The sequence below is a fragment of the Coregonus clupeaformis genome, chromosome 7 (assembly GCF_020615455.1).
Source record: "Coregonus clupeaformis isolate EN_2021a chromosome 7, ASM2061545v1, whole genome shotgun sequence".
NCBI classification, from domain to species: domain Eukaryota; kingdom Metazoa; phylum Chordata; class Actinopteri; order Salmoniformes; family Salmonidae; genus Coregonus; species Coregonus clupeaformis.
In genome coordinates this window covers 64,014,402-64,026,536 of record NC_059198.1, presented here as the reverse complement: position 1 = coordinate 64,026,536, position 12,135 = coordinate 64,014,402, and the positions used below count along the sequence as shown (strand labels likewise).

Genomic DNA, 12,135 nt, shown 5'->3' with positions numbered 1-12,135 from the left:
CTGACCTTCATTGTGAGGAGAAATTGAACTCTGCACCACCCTGCAAGGTGAGGAGACTAAATATTACTAATAGGAACAATGAAAGTCTTCAATAGGAAATGGCCATGGACACTGAAGTCTGTCTGTGGGCGTTCTAGGTTGGTTTTGTCCTTGGTGATTTGGTTTGTTTAAATATATTTTCATTTCACACACACACAAAACGTGCGCACACACACACACACACACACACAACGCGATGTTCCAAGGAATACAACTTTTAATTAAAAAAAAGAAGAAGAAAAAAGAAAAAAATGGGTTTTATAATTCAACAGCCTGAGGACATAATAAAGGCTGTAAATTGCACTTCTACATTTAAAAAACAAAATAAATCACAAATAAAAAGCAGGCTTTAAATGTATACATTTCTTTCATAAGAAACATCTTCAAAACTGTACATCAAGCTTTTCACAAAGCAGTTGGATCCTCTGTTTCAGAAATCTTCATCTTGCACATTTTATCCACAACATTTTATACACATTAGTTCCAAAGAGGGTCTGCTACATTAGAAACCTCACATCATCTGACAGTTGATGTACTTCTCAGAGAATAGAAGTCTTAGAACATTCCAATGGAACAGTCTTAGAACATTCTAGAACAGTCTTAGAACATTCCACAACAACAACAACGTTGGCGTTGAGAAATTGGTCCAACAGTCACAGTGCTGCTTGGCAACATTCAGGAGCTCCAGAGCAGGAAGACCGTAGAAGGAGAAGGTATCTGTGTGTCTGCAGCAGACTGTCTGTCCATCTGTCTGTCTGCGCCCCTCTCAGTTAGTGTCCACATTAGGCTCAGACCTGGGTCTGCTGTCCATTCAGGAAGCGGCCTGTTGTTGTGGGTGTGGCCAGGTAGCTCTCTGACCTTCAGTTTGTGTTTGGTGGTGTTTCCAGGCCAGGTAGCTCCCTGACCCTCAGTCTGTGTCCACATGACAGGGGTTAGTCCCACTCTGCTCTGCCACCTGGTACAGTCTGAGGAAGTCCTTGTATCTCGGGGCACACCCCATCCAGGCCTCCCCGAACCTTACGCTCCCCGTGAACAGGAAGTCTCCATCCCCCTTCCCTGGGCCGGGCCTCACCCCACACTGCCTGGGCATCCTCACCCTGCCTGTCCACCTCCTCACTCTCACCCCCCCTGACACAAACACCTGAGTCTTCTGTCTGTACAGGCGGCTTATTGCCACGGTGACCGACAACTGCTCCGCCTCCTGCTCCACCCCCTGGATGGTGCCCCTCCCCACTGCAGAGAGGAAGACAGGAGAGCGTTGATAGATGTTAGAGTACTACAGTACAGTATAAAGTAGAACAAATACTACAACAGTAAAATACAAACAATGCCATAAACACAACAGTAACACTTCACATTTAAAGGTCCATAATATAACTTTGTGGGCGACCCGACCAAATGCACATATAAAATGTGAGTTATAGATCTGTCATTCTCATTGAAAGCAAGTGAAATAAGCGGTAGATCAGTTAGCAACCAGGACATTTTGACATATTGTACCTTTAATAACTATACCTAAAATAATGTATAAAGGGTTTCTAAATAGTTCTTACCAAAGTCGCTGGTGCAGACGGCTAACAGCACCTCAGCATCACTGCAGGGCTGACAGGGGGCTGTGGAGAGAGAAGAGAGAAGAGATGAGCTACTGGACAAAAGACAGACAGAGAAGAAAGAAAGAAAGAAAGAAAGAAAAAAAGAAAGAAAGAAAGAAAGAAAGAAAGAAAGAAAGAAAGAAAGAAAGAAAGAAAGAAAGAAAGAAAGAAAGAAAGAAAGAAAGAAAGAAAGAAAGAAAGAAAGAAAGAAAGAAAGAAAGAAAGAAAGGAGCGAGAGAGGAGATGAGCTACAGGACAAAAGACAGACAGAGAGTTCTACCAGGGATCTAAGTGAGGCCTTCATTATTTAAGGTCAGACAACCCTATCAACTCTAGCACTTCAACTATTTAAAGAACAGTCACAAAGCAGGTCATTGAAGACACGTGCCGCACACACACACAGGAAGTGGGCTGTGGCCCGTAGGGATGCATGTGCTGTAATTAATTTCAGCTCTCCCAGATGGTTGCTTATTTACCCAGCAGCCCAGGCAGAACAGGCAGGCCAACAGGCAGGCAGCAGGACGGGAGTCTCCTGTCATGGACTATGACTTTTACACCAAACAGAGCGGACCTGGTCCTGACTGACTGACTGTCTCTCTGTCGGCCTGAGATACAGGACAGGGGCTACTCATTAAACAGGCCTGGTGCTGGGAGGGGATGTGTGGGGGAGGTGCGGGGAGGACGGGGTGGCAGGGGGGTGAGGGTTGGACGGGGGTGTGAGAGGAAGGATGGGGGAGGTGAGGGGAGGACAGGTGTGAGGAGGAGGATGGGGGAGGTGAGGGGAGGACGGGGTGTGAGGGAGAGGATGGGGGAGGTGAGGGGAGGACGGGGTGTGAGGGTGAGGATGGGGGAGGTGGATGCCCCAGGAGGCACCTCTCAGAGGCTACAGAGACCACCCCCAACACACCCTGCCTGACACTCCAGATGAGGCAAGGCAAAGCTGCTACATCTCTGACCTGGGCTGGCTGCACATGGTGTCTTTCTACAAGGCTCACTGGGAACAGAGGTAACTATGTTTGCAATGGTGACCTCGTGTTCACATGGTTATAGGCCTGGTTTTGACCTCATGTAAACCTGGTTATAGGCCTGGTTTTGAGCTCATGTAAACATGGTTATAGGCCTAGTTTTGACCTCATGTAAACATGGTTATAGGCCTGGTTTTGACCTCGTGTAAACATGGTTATAGGCCTGGTTTTGACCTCATGTAAACATGGTTATAGGCCTAGTTTTGACCTCATGTAAACATGGTTATAGGCCTGGTTTTGACCTCATGTAAACATGGTTATACACCTGGTTTTGACCTCATGTAAACATGGTTATAGGCCTGGTTTTGACCTCGTGTAAACATGGTTATAGGCCGGTTTTGAACTCGTGTAAACATGGTTATAGGCCTGGTTTTGACCTCGTGTAAACATGGTTATAGGCCTGGTTTTGACCTCATGTTGACATGGTTATGAAACCCCCAGTCCCTGGTCATATAGTGAAACCCCCAGTCTTAGGGCTATACTACAGGTCACATACACCCAGCCACTCTCCTCTACCCTCCTCCTGGAATCTATCTCTGTCTCTAGTGAGGTCTTTATGACAGAGGAAAGGACTCTAAATCATCCCAGTCTGCAGTCTCTAGTGAGGTCTTTATGACAGAGGAAAGGTCTCTAAATCATCCCAGTCTGGATTCTCTAGTGACAGAGAAAGTCTTCATTAGGTCTTATAAAACACTGTGGCTAAAGGGTCAGCCCCACAGAGAAAGTCTTCATTAGGTCTTATAAAACACTGTGGCTAGAGGGTCAGCCCCACAGAGAAAGTTGGGGGGTTGAGGAGGGGTTGAGGGGAGGATAGGGGGGGTTGAGGAGGTGTTGAGGGGAGGGTGAGGAGGGGTTGAGGGAAGGGTGAGGAGGGGTTGAGGGGGGGGTTGAGGGGGGGGTTGAGGGGAGGGGGTGAGGGGAGGGTGAGGAGGGAAGTGTGAGGAGGGGTTGATGAGTGCAAGTCCCAGGTCAGCTGGTGTTGTAAACACATGGCGCTGCGCACAACCAACAGAGGTCAGAAGTTGGGGGTCAGGGGTTACCCAGCCACAGGCTCAGGGGCTTAGGAACAGCTGGAGAGGAGGGTGACATCAGAGTAGCCGACCGAACGAATGACTGCCCCCCTCGCCCCCAGTGCAACGAGTAGGGAGCAGGGCCTTTGATGAGAGGGTTGGGGCTGCCGCCATAGCTTCAGAGAACCTCTAGGACATGGCGTACCACAGGCTCCAAACCTTAACCCTGTTCTGAGTCCCAAACAGTACCCTATTCCCTTTATAGTGCACTACTTTAGACCAGGGCCCGTAGGGGATAGGGTGCTATTCGCGAGGCAGCCACGTTTTTTCCAGCTAGCTGCTCTCCTCCCTCTATCTCTTTCTCTGGTCTCTCTCTCTCCCTCTCTCTCTCTGGTCTCTCTCTGGTCACACTCTCTCTGGTCTCTCTCTCTCTCTGGTCTCTCTCTCTCCCTCTCTGGTCTCTCTCTCTCTCTCTGGTCTCTCTCTCTCTCTCTGGTCTCTCTCTCTCTCTCTGGTCTCTCTCTCTCTCTGGTCTCTCTCTCTCTCTGGTCACACTCTCTCTCTGGTCTCTCTCTCTCTCTGGTCTCTCTCTCTCTCTGGTCTCTCTCTCTCTGGTCTCTCTCTCTCTGGTCTCTCCCTCTCTCTGGTCTCCCTCTCTCTCTCTCTCTCTGGTCTCTCCCTCTCTCTCTCTCTCTGGTCTCTCCCTCTCTCTCTCTCTCTGGTCTCTCCCTCTCTCTCTCTGGTCTCCCTCTCTCTCTCTGGTCTCCCTCTCTCTCTCTGGTCTCCCTCTCTCTCTCTGGTCTCCCTCTCTCTCTCTGGTCTCCCTCTCTCTCTCTGGTCTCCCTCTCTCTCTCTGGTCTCCCTCTCTCTCTCTGGTCTCCCTCTCTCTCTCTGGTCTCCCTCTCTCTCTCTGGTCTCCCTCTCTCTCTCTGGTCTCCCTCTCTCTCTCTGGTCTCCCTCTCTCTCTCTGGTCTCCCTCTCTCTCTCTGGTCTCCCTCTCTCCCTCCCTCTCTCTCTCTCTCTCTGGTCTCCCTCTCTCTCTCTCTCTCTGGTCTCGGTCTCTCTCTGGTCTCGGTCTCTCTCTGGTCTCGGTCTCTCTCTGGTCTCGGTCTCTCTCTGGTCTCGGTCTCTCTCTGGTCTCGGTCTCTCTCTGGTCTCGGTCTCTCTCTGGTCTCGCTCTCTCTCTGGTCTCGCTCTCTCTCTGGTCTCGCTCTCTCTCTGGTCTCGCTCTCTCTCTGGTCTCGCTCTCTCTCTGGTCTCGCTCTCTCTCTCTGGTCTTGCTCTCTCTCTCTCTGGTTTCACTCTCTCCCTCTCTGGTCTCGCACTCTGGTCAGGGCTCACATGTCAGACATGAAACGTTGCCACAGGAATGGCCTGGCATGATCTGAGTTGGAGTCATCTTTCTCTACCCAAACACACTGCACTGCTCCCATCACAACCACTTCACAGAGAGGGGATGGAGGGATGGGAGGAGAGGTGGAGGGAAGGAAAGGGGGAGATGGTGTCCCCAGCTGCAACATCTGGTACCAGATGCATTCCCCTCTAATGGAGTGCAGCGCAGCAATACCACCCTTCTCTGATGACAACCACTTCAGAAGGACAGAGGAAGAGAGGGAAGACAGGACGGATGAAGGGAAGAGGAATGAAAGAGAAGAGTAGACAGAGGGAGAAATATAGATGTAGGAAAGAGAGAGAGAGAGAGAGAGAGAGAGAGAGGAGGCAGAGAGAGAGGAGGCAGAGAGAGAGGAGGCAGAGAGAGAGAGAGAGAGGAGGCAGAGAGAGAGAGAAATAAAGGTCTTCTCTCAACATCTGGTGTGAGATACATTCCAGGGAGATGGATGAGAGAGCAACTCAATCCCAGCACAGCAGGTCTGACAGAGAGAACTAGAAAGAAGTGGAGAAAAACATACAGGGAGAGAGAGAGGGAGAGAGAAAGGGAGAGGGAGAGAGAGAGAGGGAGAGAGAGAAAACAGAGCCAAACAAGTGCACTCAGATCACCAAGCCCTCTAGACCCTGCTGCCGAGTCAACGACACAAGACCCAGGGCTCCCTCCCTCCCTCTCCCCCTGGGCTAGGGACCTGCCGCCACATCACACCACAAGCTCATACCACAGAAGCACAGAGCGCAGGAAACCAAGCCGGTCAAAACAACCCTGAGCCTTAGGCTACTACATTAGAACCTGGACCCAGCAGCACTACATTATGCCCAACCTGAGCCAACTACACTAGCTACAACCTGGCCAAAACAACCATTACACCCCTATGTTAGATCACCTTCATTAAGCCCAACCTGAGCTAACTACACTAGCTACAACCATTACACCACTATGTTAGATCTTCTACATTAGGTCCTGACTGTTTATCAGTCTCTCTATCTCATCATTGTGCCAGCTGATTATGCAGGATATGAACACGTGACCCCAGAAAGAGGTAGAAACAGATGTAACTCCTATTACTCATTTAGTGGAAGAAAAACACAGTGTCTCTGGTCTGGATCTCTTCGCAGCCAGGAGTCATGCAGGGTTGGCAGGTACACAGCATGATGAAAACACGGCTCTGTTTTTAGAGTGAGGCCCTCTCCGTTTCACTGTAGCCCTCCATACAGACAGACCAGGGTACTGTCAGCTATGAAACACTCCCCAAGTCAACTCAGTCCCATGGGTACACCAGTTCATAAGACTAACTTGTGGGAAGGTAACTGTGAAATATCAACATAGAATTGTCAGTGTAACATAATATTACAAAAACAACACTGAGATTCAGACTTTCTTCAGTAGAAAGAGAAATAAACTGAAAATTGAATATCAAAAATAATTTGGAATTGTTTTTTCTTATAAATACAGATCTGCAAACTGAGACGTTTTCACCAGCAGATGGCTGCATTTAGTACAGAGCTATGTCATGACTACAGACACCGAGACAAAGGAAACTATTTCATAGTGAGTCAATCAAAAAAGCTGTCAGCTGAATGCCCAGTTGACTTTCTCTGATCTACCTCAGTCTGGATAACTCAACTGGAACAGTAAGGATACTGTTCAGGCCTCATGACATTGATACAAAACTCAAAGGGATAGGTCACCAAAATGACATCATTAGTTAGATGGTTCCTTTCCTTGAATGTAGTCTCTGGGCCAATCAGGAGAGTCTGTAATCCACTGTTAGGATTCCTCTATTTAGCCATTTTCACCAACTTTAGCATTAAAAGGGGATGTTCAGGATTTTACAACTTGATGTTAGAAGGTTCCTCACCTTGAAAGTAGTGTAATGGGCCAGGAGAAACTATAATCTATGGTTCAGTTGTCTGCCATCAGCCACTACAAACTTCAGTTGACTTTAGCCACAGAGTTTCTAAACCCAGAGCCGCAACATCGCAAGACTTCGGGGCATGCTTGTGAAACAGACCGACCAGACCAGGCCGGGGTTTGGGGTATGAGAAGTCAATGAGAGAGGTGAATAATTATTTATTTTCTCTAAATCTAAAAACGCACAACCTAGATTCGAGACAATGTCTTAAATAGTTGAATATGTTTTTACAAACTGACACGCTTTCATTTGTCAAAAACTACTTTATATGGAAAGAGTGCCTTTGATTTGACGGCCTGCACATGCACAGTTCGGCGCGAAGCGACCGTTAGACGTGAGCTTTGATAGCCAACGTCACCATGACATCGCCTACAATTGTGAACGGGAATTTCTACTGGAGAAGCAGTTTTAGCCTGTCTTCATACTGTACTGTCTTTACTTTAGCCATAGTGAACTTCCCCTTTAATGACCAAAGCAACAACAATAGGAGTGTATCTTACCGGACAGTGCATGTGGCTCCACCCCAGCCAAGGCTCCACCTCCGGTCCTCTCTGTCACCAGCTCATACTGAAACGAGGTGATCCTCTTACTGATGTCTCTGTGAGGTATGGCCTCTATGAACATAGCCCCTTCCTGGATGCTGAAGCAGGTCACCTTCCCCTGGGCCTGGTCCTGCTCCCTCAGCAGCAGACGCAGCTTCCCGGCCCGGTCCAGGTAGATGTTAGCCCCGTGGGAGTCCCTGGAGGGCTTGACGCAGACGGAGAGACGGGCGGCTGCCGGGGACTGGGTGTTGGGCCGCAGGTTGACGATGATGGCCCCTGTAGGGTAGAGCCAGTCGAGGGAACCCTGGGAACAACGCAGGTAGACCTGCTCCACATCACGGGTGTGGCCCTCATGGGTTAGACCACTGGGAGGGGGGGAGAAAGGTAAGGAAGAGGTCAACAACACATCATGGACAGAGTCATGGACACACTCCTAACACACTTTTGATAGGTGTGAAATAATTAGAAATAATTATATATATTTGGTCTGGAGAAAAACATGGTGTTTTGGGTGAGAAATGCCAACCATGAACCATTGTCTGTGACTGCCTGTCCAACAGTCTGAACGTGTCTGTATGAATATAGAACAGAGAATAAGCTAATCAGTGGTTCACCAGCCAAGAACCAAGCCCGAAAAAAAAAATAGGCCTATAACTTTTCTGAAATACAGTGCCGCTTCAAAGAGAAATATCAGCGCTTCGCGTGATCATGAGAGTCAGTTCTGCCTCTGATCATACTCAACAGGCAGACTACAGACTGCAGCTCTGTGCCAAGAAGAAGCCTGTTTCAATGGACCCTTATTTCCTATACAGGGCTCTGGTCAAAAGTAGTGCACTATATTGGAAATAGGCAAAGTGTGTGTGTGTAGCTGTGTGTTGCCTGGCGGTGGTTTAATATCCTTAGACAAAGTGTTAAGGCTCCTGCGGCTCCGTGCTGCACACGGCCGGCAGCATGACCAGTCACGAGCCGCCCTGCCTCCACGCGGCTCAACTGACCTCAACCCCAACGTCTTATGGCACATCGTTTCTTCTGGGCTCACTGCTCTGGCAACACATTACCGACTGCCTGGCAGGCTGCGGCAGGGTCGGAGAGAGGGGGGGGAGACAGAGTCTAGAGACAGAAGTGGATGAATGAACAGGAGCGGGACACAGACTCACAGAGGCTGCATCCCAAATTGCACCCTATTCCCTATATAGCGCCATAGGCCCTGGTCAAAGGTATTTTACTGTATAGGGAATAACATGCCATTTGGGACACAGCCTCACAGAGGCTTCTGCTGCACCGCGAACACACAGTGGAGTCGACTTAGACAACCAACGACAGCAACAGTAACCAGGCTGCCAGGAGCCTCTGCTGAATGCAAGAGCAAAATGCAGGTCAATCACCCAAACCTCCCCTTGCTGCCGGGACAAAAGGACTGGAAGAGACATGTCCGGGCAGCACTCTGGACAGAACCCCCGGCGCCAGACAGACAGCACCACCGAACCACTTACTCCATACACACACTGACAGGCCGAGTGTCCCAAATGGCACCCTATTCCCTATGTAGTGCACTACTTTTGACCAGGGCCCATAGGACACTGTAGGGAATAGGGTGCCATTTGGGATGCAAACAGAGAACTTAATGCATCATCTGAAGTCCTAGACTAGGGCCCAAGTCTGTCATTCGTAGCAAAGCCAAGCTATAGAGGCCTATAGGCTGGAAACTAGCAGCAGACTTCTATTACCATATGGATGCCATGCCAACAGCAACATGCTGGTGGTTAGGATGTTTTTTGGAAGGAATGACCCAATTTAAAAATGAAAATGAAATGGTGAAATATGAATAAGGCCCATTGATGTGAGGACCAGAGGAGAGCACATGTTGGTCATCATAACCCAACCAGCCTTTCCACTCCTCACCACATTCTCTTTAATTAACTCAGTTCAACTCCTCCTCCACCATCTCTCCATCTCTAGTCTGCATGCAATTAGAAGAGATTAGCTAAAAGGAGAGCTAACGAGCAACAGATTCATTGGTACAGGCTCAGAGTAACTGCTTAGTAAGACTACTCCTCGGCTGGCTTGGAAGAGGAAACATTACCACTTTCTCTTCCTGGCACTGCAGCTCACCAAATTGGACACTCACCCAATTGGACATTCACCCAATTTCACCCACTAGATTGTCTGTAATAGATGATTGATGATGAAAAGTAGTGTTTTTACCTGTGTAACATCACCATATCATCAGCAGTAATTTAATATCTACATAGAGCATATTAGAGGCATTCATGAAGTGTCAAACTTCAAGAGGTGTCAGTCAAGTACTAAAGCCTCTTACTATATCAATATTTAAGCCATGGTGCTGCTTCTAAAAAGTCAGACTATACATTTTATAAAACAAGTGTAGGTAGGGAAGTAAGAACCAAAAGGGCAAAGTGGCCTTGAGATGTAGAAAATTATACAAGGTAGCCTGTTATTGACGTTGTGAGGAGCCACCTCAAACTGTACTTTTACTGCTGTAGGGTAGCTAGGCCATCATGTCCTCTAATCAGTGTGTTTTTTCATGAATCAATGTATGCGTTTCCATTTTGAACATTGAAATGTATCAAAATTAAAACGTGCTCCTAAAAGTGTTCCAAATTAGAACGCTTGGATTAAAAAAAGAGTCAATTTCAGTTGATTATTAATGCTTTAAACTATAATTAGCAAAAATATGTAATAATATCAAAACCATTATGTTGTGAAAATAAAATTAAAATAAATAAACCTCTGCACTTGGCTTCCTTGACAGAAGTAGCATTCCACAGACCTGACTCAAGGTGATCATTCAGTGAGAGGGAAACAATATTGCAATTCACCTCTCAGAAGAGAATGGATAACTCATTCTCTATTTAGTTTATTACATTGTAACAGTCTCTTCACCAGTCGGCCTTGGATAAAAACACTGACGCATTCACCATTCTGTAACTTTAATTTCCACAAAACTAAGCATTCAAATCTAAATGGTAGCCTACAAATAGTGCGTCTGCACAGCTCCTTTTCAATTCGACCATTATGAACAAGCAGTTCATGAAATAATGAAAGTTATAAAGAAGAACTCTCACCTGCCCTTCCAACTACACTGATCGCTGGAGTATTGAGAGAACGCTATCCGACACAGCAGGAGAACCGATAGAAAGTATGCCAAAATCGGTGTCAGCATGTTTAATCCCACCGCTGTTGCTCCGAGCGCAACACTTTCCTTCTTCTCAACTAAAACAACCAAATCCACCCGCGTAACTCCAACGACATAACGGCCCCATCGGTTCTGCTCGCTTGTTAAAGTGTCTTCGAGTGTTGTTATTTTTTTTTTCTTCCGGTAAAGGCCAGTAGAACAGCGAAAAAAGCACTACTTCACCTAGAACCATCCACTATATCGTAGGCTACAACCGACAGCGGCTGCTTGAATTCCTTTACTGGAACTTCAGTGAGTGAATTTCTCTGCTCTGATTTCTTCTCCACGTCACTCCCCTTCACCCAGCAGATCAGCACGCGTGCGCAATGCATTCTCGGCTAGATCTTGGAAGTATGTTTCAACGATTACAAAATCTCACCTAGGCTAGTATCTACTTACTAAGAACTTATAAATCATACATTAGAAAGTCTACAGTCGAACTAACTAACCCACAGTTGAAAGGTTGGGTAAGTTGACTGAGTGATCTGTGGTTCATTATCTCAAACTTTTCCTTTCCAAAAGTGCCCCCTCATTATTGCAATTCCTCTTGATATCTGTTGTCAGTCATTTGTTATGATGACATATGTGGGTACAACTATAATGTCCGTTACATTAGATAGGCTGTCATAAACATAGTCCTCTTGGGTAAGTTTTTCTTTGTAACAAGACATGAGTGTGTTATTCCATTGAACTACGCACACACACACGTACACGCACGTGCCCGTCCGCGCGCACACACACACAATCATATAAAAAATAAAAAAAACAGAAACCTGTTAGACAGGGGAAACTAGAGCTGTTTGAGACAGAGGAAACTAAAGCTGTTTGAGACAAGTACTTTTCATCTCTGGTTTCTTTGTGTGTGTGTGTGTGTGTGTGTGTCCTCTATGCTATTACAGTATTTGTATTGGTCTTGGCTACATTGTTGCAGCATGTTGCCTAGACATACTGACTGGGCCCTAGCTGTTGTAATGTAACCATGATGCATGTTGGGACACGCTGTCTGAGAGTCAACCCCACCACAATGACACCTGTCTCCACAGCCACTGCTACACCTGTATGGCTTAAACAACTATTATGAATGTGTGAAACCGAGGGATAAAGAGTGAGAGACAGACATATATATATATATATATATATATATATATATATATATATATATATATATATATATATATATATATATATATATCAACGACTTGGCGAGGGCACTAGAACAGTCTGCAGCACCCGGCCTCACCCTACTACAATCTGAAGTCAAATGTCTACTGTTTGCTGATGATCTGGTGCTTCTGTTCCCAACTAAGGAGGGCCTACAGCAGCACCTAGATCTTCTGCACAGATTCTGTCAGACCTGGGCAGTGAATCTCAGTAAGACAAAAAATAATGGTGTTCCAAAAAAGGTCCAGTTGCTAGGATCACAAATACA

General features: G+C 47.0%; 1 protein-coding gene across 1 annotated transcript; it reads right to left on the bottom strand.

Moving 5' to 3' along the window:
- Positions 1-233: 233 nt before the first annotated feature.
- Positions 234-10,963, bottom strand: LOC121570005 (meteorin-like protein). The gene is made up of 4 exons (XM_041881443.2): positions 10,597-10,963; positions 7,469-7,875; positions 1,593-1,652; positions 234-1,272 (listed from the first exon to the last, which is right to left on the bottom strand). Exons 1-4 carry the CDS (start codon positions 10,692-10,694, stop codon positions 947-949), a joined length of 891 nt encoding a protein of 296 aa, XP_041737377.1. The 5' UTR covers positions 10,695-10,963; the 3' UTR covers positions 234-946.
- Positions 10,964-12,135: the final 1,172 nt, after the last annotated feature.